At 41.9% G+C, this 16,983-nt stretch overlaps 1 protein-coding gene across 13 annotated transcripts in view; it reads right to left on the bottom strand.

Moving 5' to 3' along the window:
• REPS2 (RALBP1 associated Eps domain containing 2) overlaps positions 1–16,983 on the bottom strand; it is a 323,649-nt gene that overhangs the window by 234,769 nt on the left and 71,897 nt on the right. For 8 of the 13 annotated variants that reach the window (XM_058291435.1, XM_058291431.1, XM_058291430.1 and 5 more), the window contains exons 3-4: positions 9,410–9,558; positions 7,399–7,525 (exon numbers count right to left, since the gene is read on the bottom strand). The exons of 1 other annotated variant lie outside the window; for it this stretch is intronic. In XM_058291435.1, the coding sequence (XP_058147418.1) occupies positions 7,399–7,525; positions 9,410–9,558 (276 nt within the window). The remainder of the gene's footprint in view (positions 1–7,398; positions 7,526–9,409; positions 9,559–16,983) is intronic. 4 more of the 13 variants (XM_058291427.1, XM_058291433.1, XM_058291429.1 and 1 more) reach the window with 1 other exon arrangement.

Genomic DNA, 16,983 nt, shown 5'->3' with positions numbered 1-16,983 from the left:
GGAAAAAAACCACATGATCCTCTCAATCAATGCAGAAAAGGCATTTGACAAAATTCAGCACCCTTTCTTGATTAAAATACTTAGCAAAATAGGTATAGAAGGAAACTTCCTCAACATGATAAAGGGCATATATGAAAAATCCACAACTAATGTCCTACTTAATGGTGAAAGACTAGAAGCTTCCCCTCTAAGATGAGGAACAAGATAAGGAAAACCACTGACACCATTGTTGTTCAACACTATATTGGAAGTTCTTGCCAGAGCAATTAGGAAAAAAAAAGAAATAAAAGGCATCCAAATTCTAAATGAAGAAGTAAAACTTTCCCTATTTGCAAATGATATGATTCTATATACAGAAAATCCTGAAAAATCCACCACAAAGCTCCTAGGGCTAATAAAGGAATTCAACAAAGTGGCAGAGCACAAGATCAACATAAAAAAACAACCGTTTCTTTTTTTTTGTAAGATTTTTTTTCTTCTCTCTCCTCCCCTGCCCCACTCCAGTTGTCTGCTCTCTGTGTCCATTTACTATGTGTTCTTCTGTGCCCGCTTGGATTCTTGTCAGCGGCACCTGGAATCTGTGTCTCTTTTTGTTGCATCATCTTGCTGCGTCAGCTCTCTGTGTGTGAGGAAGACGCACTTTTTTCGCATTGGGTGGCTCTCCTTATGGGGTGCACTCCTTGCGCATGGGGCTCCCCTATGCGGGGGACACCCCTGCATGCCACAGCACTCCTTGCACACATCAGCACTGTGCATGGGCCAGCTCACCACTCGGGTCAGGAGGCCCTGGGTTTGAACCTTGGACCTCCCATGTGGTAGGCGGATGCCCTATCTGTTGGGCCAAATCCACTTCCCACAATAGTGTTTCTATACACATGCAGTGAACAATCAGAAGAAGAAAAAATTCCAGTCACAATAGCAACTAAAAGAGTCAAATATCTAGGACTAAATCTAATCAAGAATGTAAAGGACTTACACACAGAAAACTATAAAATGTTGCTAAAAGAATTTAAAGAAGACATGATCTAGTGATAGAAGATTCCTACAGAAAACAAGTTGCAGTAGATTGCAATTAGTGTATGCTCAAAATTCTGAGACAGCAGGGATAGAGCAATTTGCAGCAATGAGGTATTTGTACATGAAGGATGGCCAAGTTTGCACTAATATATTCTATTACAGCTCAGACCACATGACCTGAGGCAACAGCTTTTATGGGTTAAGGACACAGAAGATATTCCAATGATTTTGGTTGACAATAAATGTGACCTGGAAGATAAACGAGTAGTTGGTAAAGAATAGAATCAGAATTTAGCAAGACAGTGGGTTACTGTGCCTTTTTAAGCAAAGGCAAAGATCAGTGTTAATAAGATACTTTATGATCTGGTCATACAGATAAATAGAAAAACACCAGTGGAAAAAAAGAGAAATCATGCCTGCTGCTATAGACCCACAGGAAGCAACAGCTTGGAGAGAGATTAGAGGAATGAAGAACTGTTGCCAAACTAGAAAGTGCCAACATTCTAGACTTCAAAAAATAAATGTGAAGAGGCTTCTCTAGTTTTATATATTATGTGAAGAATTTAGATCTTATATTGGTTTGCACAAGTTCCCTGGAGAAAAAAAATTGTTCTGCATATCTCTCTTGGAAAATAAGACAGTATTATTTCTCCTTGTTGCAGTAACAGTTGTAACAGATGTGAAAACAAATACACTTGACTCTGGTAAGATTATACAAAAGAGTATTGTTGCATTTCAAATGTTAGTTATTGCGACTATATCCAAATAATTTCATATTGACCTTTTCATCATGATTCTTCCATGTCAAGCACTAAAAAGCTAAACCATTATACTTTATATCTGTAATGATATAGATTATGAAATTTCCCTTCACCTCATTATAGCACGTAACTTTTTGAGTCCCTGATTTCATTTTATATTTTTTTAATTATGAACTATCAATCTATCATTACATTCTAATTAAAATTGTGCATAACGCTTTAGAAAAATAGGTCTTATAGGAAAAAAAACTGGGACAACTGGTTTCTATGACTTTCAAAGCTAAAATATATAATACTAAACCAATTCCAATATTGCTTCTTGTGTTTTACTATTAAATTATAACTTTTATGGATGACTAAATTTTAGTGAATTTCCAGAAAAACACCACATTGAGATACCATTTCACACCATTTAGAATGTCTATTTAAAAAATTTTTTTTAAAAAAAGGAAAATGATCAGTGTTGGAAAGGATGCCAAGAAACAGGAACACTTATTCATTGCTGGTAGCAATGTAAAATGGTACAGCCAGTGTGGAAGACAGTCCAGAAGTTCCTCAGAAAGCTAAGTATAGAACTACCATATGACCCGGCAATCCCCCTACTAGATACATATCCAAAAGAGTTGAAAGCAGGGACTCAAACAGATTATTTACACACATATGTTCATAGCAGCATTATTCACAATTGCCAAAAGATGAAAGCAATCCAAGCGTTTATCAACCGATAAATGTATAAATAAAATGTGGTATATACACACAATGCAATATTATTTAGCCATAAAAAGGGATGTAGTCCCAATACACATGACAACATGGATGAACCTGGAAGACATCATGTTGAGTGAAACAAGCCCAACACAGGAGGAAAAATATTGTATGATCTCACTGGTTTGAAAAGATTAGAATAAGCAAATTCATAGAATCAAAATCTAGACTATAGATTACCAGGGGACAGGGTAGGGATAGGGAATGAGAAGTTAAGGCTTAAAATGTACAGGGTTCCTATTTGGAATGATAGTAATGGTTGTTTTGTTGTTTTTGTAATTTTTATTCTTTGGAAATTTTTAATAATGGTGGAGATGGTCAATATTTTAAACCCAACTAACAGCACTGAAATATATACCTGGATATGATTAAAGGAGGAAATAGATTGCATATATGGTAACAATAAAAAATTTTTTAAAAAATTCATGGAACTACAGTACACAAACAGTAATCCCTAAGTTAACCATGAACTTTAATAGTACAATTATAAAAATGTGTTATCAATTCCAACAAAATGGTCCACACCGATGCAAGGTGTTCGTGGTGGGTGGTGTATGGGAATCCTGTCTCTTCAGCATGATTCTTCTGTAACCCTCAGGTTCTCTAACAAATAAAAATTTTGGATAGCAGTATTAGCCTCGGAGGGTTGTAGTAAGAATAAAACCATACATGTAAAGACTTCTACACAATGCCTGTCCTGTAAAGCTTACCCAATAAACATTAGCTATAGCTACAACAAACAGATGAGACTGGCAGGGGCCCTAGGATGGAAGCTAAAGAAGGGCTCTGAATCACAGACTGATCTGAAGATATTCAGTCTTATTCAAAAACATACTCAGGGAAACGGACTTTGGCCCAGTGGTTAGGGCGTCCGTCTACCATATGGGAGGTCCGCGGTTCAAACCCCGGGCCTCCTTGACCCGTGTGGAGCTGGCCATGCGCAGTGCTGATGCGCGCAAAGGAGTGCCGTGCCGCGCAAGGGTGTCCCCCGCGTGCGGGAGCCCCACGCGCAAGGAGTGCGCCCGTGAGGAAAGCCGCCCAGCGTGAAAAGAAAGAGCAGCCTGCCCAGGAATGGCGCCGCCCACACTTCCCGTGCCGCTGACGACAACAGAAGCGGACAAAGAAACAAGACGCAGCAAACAGACACCAAGAACAGACAAACGGGGGGGGGGGGGGGGAAGGAATTAAATAAATAAATAAATCTTTAAAAAAAAAAAAAACATACTCATACATGCCCCACTAATCAAGAGTCATGGCAAAATCACCCAAAATTTGTTTATAGAAAATTATCCAATGAGCAAAAACGCTTCTGAAAAGCCCTGTATTTAGAATAAGTCTATAATATATATATTTTTTAGTTACTGGGGCTGGGGAGTGAACCTGGACCTCATATGTGGGAATCCAGCGCTCAACCACTGAGCTACATCGGCTTCCTTAACTTTATATTTAATATCACTATCATTAAGTTTCAACAGGGCTTTAGCTATGCTGGTGTCAAGTAAAAGGAAGATGGGGTATAGAAAAAGCAAAGAGAAATGTGTGTTTATCAGATAGGTTGGTGGCAGTGTGAGGCAAAAGGGGAGAATTAAGAAACAGATGGGAGGAATAGAGTATGGATTAGAGCGGACTTACTGATATTCTATTCATGAACTATTGTGATTAGTAATCGAAGAAAATGTGGCATTGGTGTGGAGAAAGTGGCCATGGTGGCTGCTGGGGGTAGGGAGTGGGAGGAAGAGATGTGATGTGGGGGCATTTTCGGGACTTGGAATTGTCCTGGGTGGTGCTGCAGGGACAGTTACCAGACGTTGTGTGTCCTCCCATGGCCCACTGGGTGGAGTGTGGGAGAGTGTGGGCTATGGGGTGGACTATTGACCATGAGGTGCAGCGGTGCTCAGAGATGTATTCACCAAATGCAATGAATGTCTCATGATGATGGGGGAGGTTGTTGTTATGGGGGAAGGAGTGGGGTGAGGGGGATGGGGGGTCTATGGGGACCTCATATTTTTTTAATGTAACATTAAAAAAATAAAGACAAAAAAATGTACAACAATGTAAAAAAAAAAAAAGAAACAGATGGAAAAACACATGGGAGCCATGAGAAAAACTGAGGAGAGAAGAAGACAGGAGGGTTTCTCTTACTTCTTCATCTAAAGATATATGACCCAAAAAAGGAGACAGACAGCTAAAGATAATCCTCTGGGCAAAATCCATGGACATTATAAAAATAGGAATGAATAAGCTTTGAAGGGAACAGCAACAATTAGAGGCAAGAATCACAAAATGGAGCCTAGTTTCAAGCAGAAAAACCCTTTGCTCCGTTGATTTAGATATACGGAGAAGATTATGTGAAAATACCTATAAGCCATCATGTGTGAATGATCTTGTTCCCAGCTACAGGAACCTAATAGCCTCCCACTGAATGACTGAACCCATAAAACTCAGCTCCTTGAGACTGCGTTCATTCAGACTCCTCCCTATGGGTGTGCTGCATAAAGGAGAAACTTCTGGAAAAGCACCTCATCAAATTAAGAGGATCATGATACAGGTGAAAAACCAAGAATGAAGGAAGAACCACAAAGAGATGCCACTTCATGCCTAAAAGAATGGCTAAAATTTAAAACACTGGGAAAAAACAAACCCCCAGAAGTACCAAATGCTGGCAAGGAGCAACTGAACTCTCATACATTGCCAGTGGGGGGGTGTACAGCCTCTTTGTGAAACTCTTTGGCAGTTTCTTATACACCTACCCTATGACCCAGCAATTCCACCCCAGGTGCCAGGGACACGAAAGCATATGTCACAAAAAGATTCACACACAAGGTTCATAACATCCTTATTCATATCAGCCAAACACTGGAAACAACCCAAAATGCCCATCGAAAGGAGACTGGATCATCAAATTGTTGTATATTCATACAATGGAATACTACTGAATATTACTGAGTAGTAAAAAGGAGCAAACTAGTTGCACAGGCAACAATACAGATGAATTCCAAGCATTGTGCTCTGAGAAAGGAGGCAGACCCCTAAGAGAATGGTCATGCTGTATAATTCAGTTTATATGAAGTTCTAGAAAAGAGGCAAAACAAATCCATGGGGATAAAACCCAAAATATTGTTTGTATGCGGGGAAAGGGGAACAGGAACTGACCAGGAAGGGGCCAACTCAAACTGAAGGTTTGAAATGGGGCCAGGGGAATGTTCTAGTCTTAACTGGGGTAGTGGCTACATGGGGTGTTCATCTGTTATAACTCAACCTGAAGTTTTAAAATGTGTGCATTTATCTTTATCACAGGAAAATTTTACCTCACTTTTTTTTAAAAAAAGTATATAAAAAAATGAGGTGTGGCCGACCTTGACATAAGCTGCTGAGTGTCGAGAAAGATGGAGAAAAGCTGCCACTGATGGAATGAAAGCCCAATTTGGAGTGGGATGAAAAAGAATGGGGCTCAAGTACAGACAAGTTCTTCAGGGACTATCAAGAAAGATAGGGTGGAAGTGGTGACAGGATGACTCAGTAGAAACAAACAAACAAAAAAGACTCACCTGTGAATCAACAAAGAAACAGGCACCATGCTAGGCACAGGACTCCAGCTTCCAAGCCCAGAAAAGATTAGAAATCAGAAAATTATACTTCTAATGAGGAAGTCAGACAAGGGAGACTAGGAGAGGAAAATGAAGAATTCTCAACCCAGTTTAGTTTCAGACATCAATGGGACATTCAAGTTGCACAGAAGTGATTTTCTTTTGTGACCACACAGTAACAACATCACCCTGCATTTGCATAGGACTTAATTTCCAAACAGATTTTATACTCATGTTCTCAATCCTCACAACACCCCTACAGAATAGCACTGTCCTCATTTTTTAAAAAGAGAGAAAATTATTGTTCAAAGTCCAATGACTTGCCAAGGGTCACATGACTGGTGTCATATAGCCCCCCACCTTCTGATTCCAATCAAAAAATATTTCCATTATACTACACCTGCTTCTCTCTGCAATGTTACAGCCTCTCTTTAGTACAACCTAGCACACATTTTTATTTCTGTACCCTCTGGAAGTCACCACTATTTTCAACACAACAGAAACTGGGTCATTTTCAGCTATAGGCACAAAATTTTTTAAGAAGGGGGGGAGGGTTATGGCTATCTAATTCTGGAATACCTTTAATTGGTCATATTGTAGACTGGGAACCTGAACCCCAGAAGGACTCCATAAAGTGAATTTACGGAGCTTTATCCCTTCCAGCGTGGGCAGCCAACTCTGCAAGTCATCCTCAGAGGCAACTGAGGGATTTTACCACTAACAGAGCCAGCAAAGCATCGGCGTGAGAAGGCAGGCAGCCCCAAACCATGCCCTTTACCCATTTCTCAGCAGAATGCTTCCGCTAGCATTTACCCTATTCTGATTCCAAAATGCAAGAGCTAAATATTTTCGGTTATGTGATCAATCTCCAAAGGCTGAAGAGACTCTTGCATTTGCACAGTTTTATTTTAAGATGCTTCATAAAAGAAGTTTTTATATGCATATATTTAGTATGTTTGCAGAAAGGAAGAACAATTCCAAAAAACTCAAACCTTTAATATGCTATGTTTCTGTATATGAAGGATCAGTTATTTACAAGTCTAAAAACTGAACTAGTTTTTATTACAGGAGACAAAGCATTACTAAAGGCATGTTTAATTTTATTAAAAAGAAACCTTGTTTGAGAATATAAAATTAAATTGAGTCATGTTTCCAAAGACAGAGGTAATGAAATCAGGAAATTAAGCAGCTGGTGGCGTTGTTGCCTGCTAGAGTAAGGAATCTCTAAGCCATTGCCAGGGCCATCTGGCCCCCAGACCTCCTCTTACCTGGATGCATCTGTTCAGCTCCGCTCCGCAGTTTGCTGTAGCCATGGCTCAAGGGCACCCTCTGGTAATGCAGCGGGGAAGAAGGAGGGGAGGCGAGGGGTGACATCGTGGGAGACTGTGCTTCCTGCTTCAAAGAACCAGAGCACAGTTCAGAAGCAACTCCTCCAGAAACCCGGCGTTCTGACTGCAGTCAGGAAATGTAACACAACTCTCCTGCTAGTGACCCAGCCAGTTTGACATCGGGCGAGATGCTTTCTAAAAGATGCAGCACAGTTAAAAAGCAGTGTCTGAGCATTCAGAAGTCGCCCAGAGAATAAAGTCTTGCCAGTCCTCAGCTAGCTAAATTACTAAAACAAGCTTGAAACGTCTTGAGTCGTTCCAATAACATTTTCCTTTGGAAAATGAAAGTCAATGATCACATGAAATTGCATTCATAGCCCCCAATTTTGGGCTCTTTGTGGATAAATTCAATTTCCATTCATTAATAAAGACTCCTATCTCCTGGATTTACACCTATCAAGTCTCTCAGCAAATGTGGATATTAAATAAAACTATTTAAAACGCTTAATGCTAACTATTCTTGGGGCTTACTTTGCTAAAGTAAGATGCCAACTTTTTCTTTTTTTACACTGAGAGATTGCAAAACAATTCATTATGGGTAAACCACTTCCACCAGCCTACTCCTAAATATTAGGATGAAGCCTTAGCAAGCTACATTCAAATCCCAATTTAAATATAAACCTGATAAAGGACCCTGATAAAACAAGGTAAGGAACCATACTCTGCTGCTTAGTTTCCTCCTTTTTTTTTTTTTAACAGTATGAATAGATCAGGAACAAGGAAACTACTTTTTATCAACACAGAATCTCTATAGGTACCTTAATCTAAAGGGAAATACCTAATCTAAGATACCAATCAAATACCCTTCAAAAAAAACAAAAGGAAAATGCATTTGCTTTCACGCATGAGCTCATACCCACAGATGGGGCTGGCAGAGCATAAATCCAGCCTGGCATGAAAGGATGTGTCTTCAATCACGTAGCCAGCGCCTGGGCCTGGACATTTCCCAGCACATCAACCATGGTGGGACATGGGTCCTAGTTCCTCTCCAAATGCAGGTAGGAAAGCAGGCCAAAGAATATTGGCTGAAAGTTCCTAGGCCTCCCTCTTTGTTTATATCCCTGAACCTTAAAATATATCAGAATTATGACGGCATCAGTACATGGACCATGATGCCATCATCAGGGTTTACTAATGTGGAAGACTATTTGCCTCTTCTTGATAGGCCCATTCTTCTGGGCTTCTGGGCTTTTCTTTTGACTCTAGCAATCACCACTAGCCTACTGCGATAAGTAGTCTAATTTTAAAATCCTATCCCCCCCGCTTCTTGTTCCTAACCTGCTAAATGTGTTACGGTGGCATTTCCTGAGATGGCATTCCAAGCATGCTCCCCAAGAAAAGATTCCCTGGTAAAAGAAGTTTAGTGAATGCATATCTCCAGGTCTCTTCACTGCAGGACTTCTCAGGGCCTTTAATTGTGCTAATGTGTACTATGAATCTTCAAAACTAGGGATTCAGACCTTCCTTCAAGAATGGGAGATGAAACAGCATTCTCTAAACATATTTAACCAGAGAAACCTTTTCTCCAGACTTCTTTGTGGAGAGAACCTATTAAAAACTCCTGGAAGTTACACTTCAAAGAACCCACGGGGGAAACCACTGACCTAGATAAATCAAGTAATTGCGTTAACTCGGTAGTAATATTTTAGACAAATTTCCACAGTGAAGTAGACTTTAAAGAGCCCATGGGTGGCTCGTGGTAATTCCTATACAGTAGGGTTTGTGTCAACCTCTTTTTCTCGCTATAAGTATACTTTTCTGGTTTCCTTCCAAGTCTGTAGTTGGGTCCCGGATGGTGAAATGTGCTGGAAGCCTGACAGGAGACATGAGACACTACTCTGCGAGGTGTCATGGTCAGATTCAAACAGACAGGCCTCATCAGGCTGCTTACCTGGCTATCCCCATCGTCCACTCTTTTGAAGGAGTTTTTTTCCGTGGTTAAATATGGAATCTGAACCTTAGTTCCATGCAGCTCAGTCAAGTTGCCAAATCGTATTTCACCATCGTTCTTTGACATCACAAACCGAGGCAGAGGTAATTCTTTAGGACCAGAATCAGAGAAGCTCAAATGAGGTTTTGTTTTAAAACTCCACAAAAAAAAGGGAACTCAATGGCCAAAAGAGGAATCATTTTTGAGGGAAAATTCCAGAGCGCTAAATATAGATTAAACTTTGCCTTAGACACAATGAAAATTCCTATGATACTGTCATGATGGAAAAAAAGGCTACGGTTTTACTAAGGTATTCTTGCTTAACAGTTTTAAATGTTGCCAAGTCTTCGCAGAACAAACTCATGTTTTGGTCTGATCTCCCACTTCAACCTTTAGTCCAAGGACCATGAAAAAAAAGATGTGGCATTGCATAAATACAATCATAAATGACAAATGGTAGCACAGAAAACTCAGTGCTTATTATATGCTGGGCACTGTATGAAGAAGGATTTGGAAAATATTAACTCATTTAATCCTCACCATGACTCCACAAGATGAGACTATCATTGTCATCCTTTCACAGATGTGGAAACAGACACAAAAGAGCTCAGTAACTTCCCCAAAAGTCACACAGCTAGTCTATGGCAGAACCAGGGTTTGAGCCTCAGCAATCTGGCTTCAGCATCTGTGCTCTTAACCAGGGCCCGGTGTCCCTGCCCTGCAGCAAAGCCCAGCTTTGCAAGGGCAAACATACTGGGTAGAACAGTTTGTCCTCCTATGCAATCACTTAAGGAACTTTCACAATTTCCAATTAACTTTTCATAATGGAATAAGGAAAATGGTACCAAGTTAGAGCAATCAGTCCACCATTCAGTCATGCTGACAATGGTATAAAGAGCTGAGATGCAACAATCTATTTATTTACGGCTCAAGTGTCTGACAAAATTATTCTCAAGATGGACGTGATGCTTTGGCTCACTTCTAGTTCTCAGCACAGCAAATCACACACAATCACACAACATAAACAACTACAAAAACGGAGATGATAATATGGATTACACATAATGATTTGCATCTGTATGCATTGTTCAGGCTAATACTCATCAGTGTGCCTTCGCACTTCCATCAGCTCTCTATTCCAAAAACACAGCTGCACTTCCAATGATTGATGCTGTGCGAAAGCCAGAAAACATCTTAGCAACAGCAAGCAAGTATCCTAGCTCCCCAGGCAAAGGCGGCCCCTAGTTCTCTAATATCTACATCATGTTTATTTTTAGTTGCTATGTCCACATCTGATTCAAAGAAGCAGGCAATAGGACAAATTTTTGCGTGATCAATCAGCCAAGGGCCCAAGAGACCTAAATAGAATCACCAATCTGGAAAATTAAACCAAGACTCCTCTAAAGAAGGGATGGCCACCATTTTTAATGTTTTAATGTTTCCCAATCTTGGGCAGCTCTCCAACACCCAAGGCAGGAGTGGACTTCAAAAGAAAAAGGGCAAAAGAAAAGAAAATCTAGATCCTTACTAAATGAAATACAAGCTAATCCCTATGGGGCTCTGTTCTCAGAAAGGTATCTGTTTCAGCTCAGTATGCAAAGACGACCTAAAAAGATGGAACAAGATCATATAAAATAGTATGCACCCTGATCTGCCCACTAGAGGATGACTGGACTTTCAAGCACTTCTTGGGGTAATAAATGCTCACCACTCATCAGCTCCCTGACCAGTGTTTTCCTGAGAGATCACCCCAGGGAGCAATAGACTACAATCATGACATCCACTGTTACCCCAGGATTGAAACCGGGCTCCCAGACCTCTTTCAGGACTCCGTGGCGTCACACGTTCTCTCTCCCTGGCAGATGGCGTTTCTCCCAACCCATTCCTGCTTGCCTGGGAAAGGAACCTCTCTCCCCCAGGCAGCACACAAACAGCAAAAGACAAGCACAGCTGAACTCCCTCGGACTTTCTTGGGTTGTGTGGTCTTAAGCAGCTCTCAACAGAATTTTAACTATTCATGATAATACTCCCATCATAGAAAACTTTCAGAAAGGAGCCGTTTCCCTTCCATGGCTGTAAGCTTTTAAAAAGTAAAAGGTTTCTAGTTTTTAAAAAGTGAAAGGTTTCTAGTTTATACATTTTCAGTCTCAGTGTTTTTTCCTAGTCATACACATTCCAAATTACACAGTGAAACTTTATTAGGAAATTAATCGATAAGTTCTCTCTCATGCAATGATGTAAGCCAAGTGCTCACAAGAGAAGGTCCCTCTGTACTAGTTGATGAGAATCCTGTCTCCCTGATTAGATGAAATTACATTGCCTCAGTAAGAGGTGAAATGAAAATGTCGACAGGGGCCAAGGAGATGCTGTGTGTGGCAACAACTTGCATCATATCTCAGATGGATTCTTTGAGCATAGAAATGCTTTGTATGTCAAATGTAAATGACTATTCTTCACTTCCATAAAGAAAAGTATGCCTCCCCTTTTGTAAACAAGCCTTAGGGTAAGGTAAAAGGTAAGAGAAAAACCTTTTGATTTTCCATGTTTCAGAGACATGGATGTAAGAAACACTCCAATTTTCCCAACCCAGTAGAATAAAATAAGTGAGCATAAATGCAGAAATAAATGGCAAATAGCACTGAGCCTCATTAGCTAGACAACAGGGAGGGGGTACCACCGCCCATGGAAAATGGCAGCTGCTGTCGTCCTGCCTTCGGTACTGCCCAGCAGGCAGTGAGCCACACACTTCTGTAGTAGCCACATTAAAAGGCAACCAAGGGAAGCGGATTTGGCTCAACTGATAGAGCGTCCGACTACCATATAGGAGTCCAGGGTTCAAACCCAGGGCCTCCTTGACCCATGTGCAGTGTTGAGGCGCACAAGGAGTGCCGTGCCATGCAGGGGTGTCCCCCACATAGGGGAGCCCCATGCGCAAGGAGTGCACCCTGTATGGAGAGCCACCCAGCGCGAAAGAAAGTGCAGCCTGCCCAGGAGTGGCGCTGCACACACAGATAGCTGATGATGCAACAAAAAGGGACACAGATTCCTGGTGCCACTGACAAGAATGCAAGTGGGCACATAAGAACACACAGTGAATGGACACAGAGAGCAGACAACTGGGGTGGGGGGGAGCAGGGAAGGGGAGAGAAATAAATAAAAAATAATTCGTTAAAAAAAAAAAGGCAACCAAAAGAGAGGCCAACTCAAGTTAAGTGGCATATTTAACCAATATGATCATTTCAACATGTGAGCAACATATATCATGTAAGAGGCGGGGATCAGTTTAGTTTTCACATAAAGGAAATATAAAGCAGGGAGGGAAAAATATTAATGAACCTGGCAGCCTCAGTCTCCCACTCCCTGGTTAAGCAGGAACAAAGGAAACCAGCTTAAGCCAGTCCTTTAGCTGGTAAAAAGGACGCGCAAGAAAGAGCTAAGTCAATACCAATTCAGCACTAAAGCCCATTCCTTATTTGGCAAAAGGAGCAGGTAAAAGCCAAAACGGTTGGAATGTGATAAGGGAAACCGTTAATCAAAAACTGGGTGACTTGCACAGGAAAGTCAGACCTCTTGAGTAGGCTGTGACCTCTGAAGTATCCAATCTATGGAGAAACAGAGGAAAGGCTTGTGTGCTAGGCTTAGGGGTATAAATTGCATCATTTTCCTTTGTTTGGGGTGCCAGCCACATTTTCTGGTTGTTCGTCCCTTCTTGGAAGATTGAGAATAAATTCTTTTCTTCCACACAATTGGGCGAGCCTTATTTTCTTTCAGAAGATTTCTTTCTTACATATCATCGATGAGATATTTTCCATGCTTCTTCCTCATGCAGACTTCATGCTCCAGTGTGTATTTCCCCCTTCCTGCACATCCCCTTTGAGACCCATTGCAGTTTAAGCCTCTGTGGCAGCTGGCTACCATACTGGCCCAACACAGCACAAGTTCAAGGCTGGAGCACTGGGGCCAGAAATCTGGACTTCAATAAGAACTAGCATAGTGTTAAAGGTCAGCGGCTAAGTTTTTTTTTCTGTAAAGTAAAGGACATTTTATATGGAAGAATAATTCATATAAATCTTAAGTGTACCATCAGAAGAGTTTTAACAAATATATACATGCAGGTATCCAAAACCCAGATTAAGATATAACATTTCCATCACATAGACATTTTCTTCAGGTCCCTTTCCAGTGAATCCCCTCCTTTTGTCCTACCTGGCAACCACTGTTCTAATTGCTGAACCCACAGGTTACCTTGGCCATTTCAGAGCTTCGTATCAATGGAGTCATACAGTATTTACAGGACTAGCTACTTTCACTTAACATTTTTCCTGTGATAATCATCCAGTGCACTGTGTGTCGCTATAGCTCATTCTTTTTTCATTGCTGATGCATTTTATGGATATATTAAAATATTTTTATCCATTCTCCTATAGTGACCATTTGGGTTATTTCTAGTTTGGGGCCATTATCAATAAAGCAGCTATGAACACTATGCTAAATGTTTCTTGATGGCCATGAATTAAGTTTTCCTTGGATATATACTTATGAACCAAATCCAGCCCACTGCTTATTTCTGTATAGCTGGTAAGTTAAGAATGCTTTTCAGCTGTTTGAATATTTGGGGGGAAAAATCAAAAGAAAAATAATATTTCCTGACATGTGAAAAGTACATGAAGTTCAAATTTCAGTGTCCATAAATAAAGCTTTTTTTCCTTTAAAATTTTTATTTATTTATTTCTCTCCCCTTCCCCCCACACCCCGGTTGTCTGTTCTCTGTGTCTATTCGCTGCATCGTCTTTGTCCACTTCTGTTGTTGTCAGCAGCACGGGAATCTGTGTCTCTGTTTGTTGCGTCATCTTGCAGTGTCAGCTCTCCGTGTGGGTGGTGCCATTCCTGGGCAGGCTGCACTTTCTTTCATGCTGGACGGCTCTCCTTACGGGGCGCACTCCTTGTACGTGGGGCCCCCCTACGTGGGGGACACCCCTGCGTGGCTGAGTACTCCTTGCGCACATCAGCACTGCACATGGGCCACCTCCACACGGGTCAAGGAGGCCCGGGGTTTGAACCACAGACCTCCCATGTGGTAGACGGATGCCCTAACCACTGGGCCAAGTGCGCCGCCTAAATAAAGCTTTGTTGGGACACAGCCACATTCACTTGTGGACATTACATCCATGGCCGCCTTCACACTGCAACAGCAGAGTTGAGTAGCTATGACAGAGACTGTATGGCCCACAAGGTCAAAAGTATTTACTATCTGGCCCTTTACTGGAGAAGATTCTGACCCCTTATGTGCTGCAATAGTTAAAATGACATGTAGACCTACTAAAGGATAAAGTTGCATTTAATGGAAAAATATTTTACAGTTTCATTGTTTTATTTAAATTTTAAATAAATTAAAATATCAATTCCTCGGGAAACGGACTTTGGCCCAGTGGTTAGGGCGTCCGTCTACCACATGGGAGGTCCGCGGTTCAAGCCCCGGGCCTCCTTGACCCGTGTGGAGCTGGCCCATGTGCAGTGCTGATGCGCGCAAGGAGTGCCCTGCCACGCAGGGGTGTCCCCCGCGTAGGGGAGCCCCACGCGCAAGGAGTGCACCCATAAGGAGAGCCGCCCAGTGCGAAGGAGGGAGCAGCCTGCCCAGGAATGGCGCCGCCCACACTTCCCGTGCCGCTGACGACAACAGAAGCGGACAAAGAAACAAGACGCAGCAAAAAGACACAGAAAACAGACAACCGGGGGAGGGGAATTAAATAAATAAAAAATAAATCTTTTAAAAAAAAATATCAATTCCTCAGTCACACTAGTCACATTTCAAGTGCTCAAAGGCCAATTACACTGATTAGTGACTATCATATTGGACAGCACCAATCTAAACATTTTTCCCAATATTTGACAAAGGATTATCTGAAATTGTATTCAGAGCGATCCTATAAAGCAGGTATTATTGGTATACAGCTTCTCCAGGTGAGCCATTGGCAACTCAGAGAGAATAAGAAACTTGCCCAAGGACACACACACAGAAAGTGATGGGGCAAGGATTCAAAATTAGACAGTCTGTTGCTGGGGGTCCATGCTCTTAGCCATTAAGTTATATTGCTATCCTGAAAATTTAAATATCCTTTTCTACATAATCTTGTTTCTGTTGTAGGTTTGAATATTCAGCATGAAACTGGAATGTCAGAGCTGGAAAATGGTTCTAAAGAAAACCTACAGGTGAGGAAATAAGCCCAAGAAAGGAAGGGTGGGCCTGGTCTAAGCCCTGCAACGTTACAGTGGTGGAGCTACGGCCACAGCCAAACTCCTGGCTCCCTTCTCTTCCATTCAGTTTTCATGGCCTATCTGTTTATACCAGCTACTTGCAGGTTAACAGAAAATAATGACAATAATATTCCCTAAACCCCAAAGCAAGGCTGTCCCCACACATTTTCCTGAAGTTACCTTGGGAGGAACAGCAGGGCAGACTTCTCAACCCAGGCCTGGGTTGATCAATGCTTTCAAGTCTCCCATCTATGCTATCTACCCGTGAATCTGAAAAACCACATGCCAACTTGGAAATGGATAGCTAGATAGGTGGATAGGGAGGTGGAGGTTGAAGTGGGAAGGGTAATCTGTCATTTTGAGGGGTAGGGGGAATAAGTTACATTTACTGGACATAGCTGAGGTATAACCTAGGAGGGAGTCAGGAGACCCACAGTCCACTGGATTCTCCCGCTACCAAACAGTACCCCGTTACTTCACCTCTCTTCGCCTTAATTTTCCCTTACGTAAAAGGAGATTATCTCCAGGCCTCTTCCAACTTTTGTCCTTTCATGCACTGTAAATGCTGGGGTCCATGAACAGGCTCTGGGGGTCAAGAAACCCCTGAATTTTTGGAAGACAAACGTTTTGTCCATCAACGTATTTTTCTGGGAAAACAGTCTAGAGCTTCTACTAGATTGTCAAAGACTTCTGTAAAAGAACAGTCACCAAAGAAAAAGATGGTGTTCTTCTTTAGGGAGGACCAATGATAGAGCCGAGGTTGGTGGCATGGTGTAGGGAAGGAGAACCCCTGGCAAGCACAAGTGGCCAGCCAGACTGCAGGGCAGCGTGAACAGGTGGACTTTGTCCAGAGCAGCTCTGGGTCCCTGTAGCAAGGCTGACAAGAAGAAAGGGTGTTAAGGAAATTGCCAGAGGAACCACTGAAGAGAAAAAAGGAAAGGGAGATGTTAGGCATAAAGACTGATTTCACCCTGGCATAACGGGAGATCCCAGTACAGTATTTAGTATTCAAAATTCCGTCTCAGTTTAGAGTCAACAACGTATCAGGAACTATCCGCACACATTCGCCCCAGTCCCCAGGCAGCCACAGCCTTCCCTCACGGGCTTCTTACCGCACTCCTGGGCTTCCGACCCCACCCTGAGGGGTATCTTCTCTACAGATGACCAAATTGGTTGTCATACCCAAAGGATTTCTCTTCTAGCCCTAAGAGACAGGGAGCATTTGCCACAGGGGCAGGCAGAGGCCCATCCTTGAGTCAACCATACTGAAGATCCGATTT

The sequence above is a fragment of the Dasypus novemcinctus genome, chromosome X, assembly GCF_030445035.2.
Source record: "Dasypus novemcinctus isolate mDasNov1 chromosome X, mDasNov1.1.hap2, whole genome shotgun sequence".
In the NCBI taxonomy this organism is placed as follows: Eukaryota; Metazoa; Chordata; class Mammalia; order Cingulata; family Dasypodidae; genus Dasypus; species Dasypus novemcinctus.
Note: the sequence above shows the minus strand (reverse complement) of the source record. Positions and strands in the feature narration are given on the sequence as shown.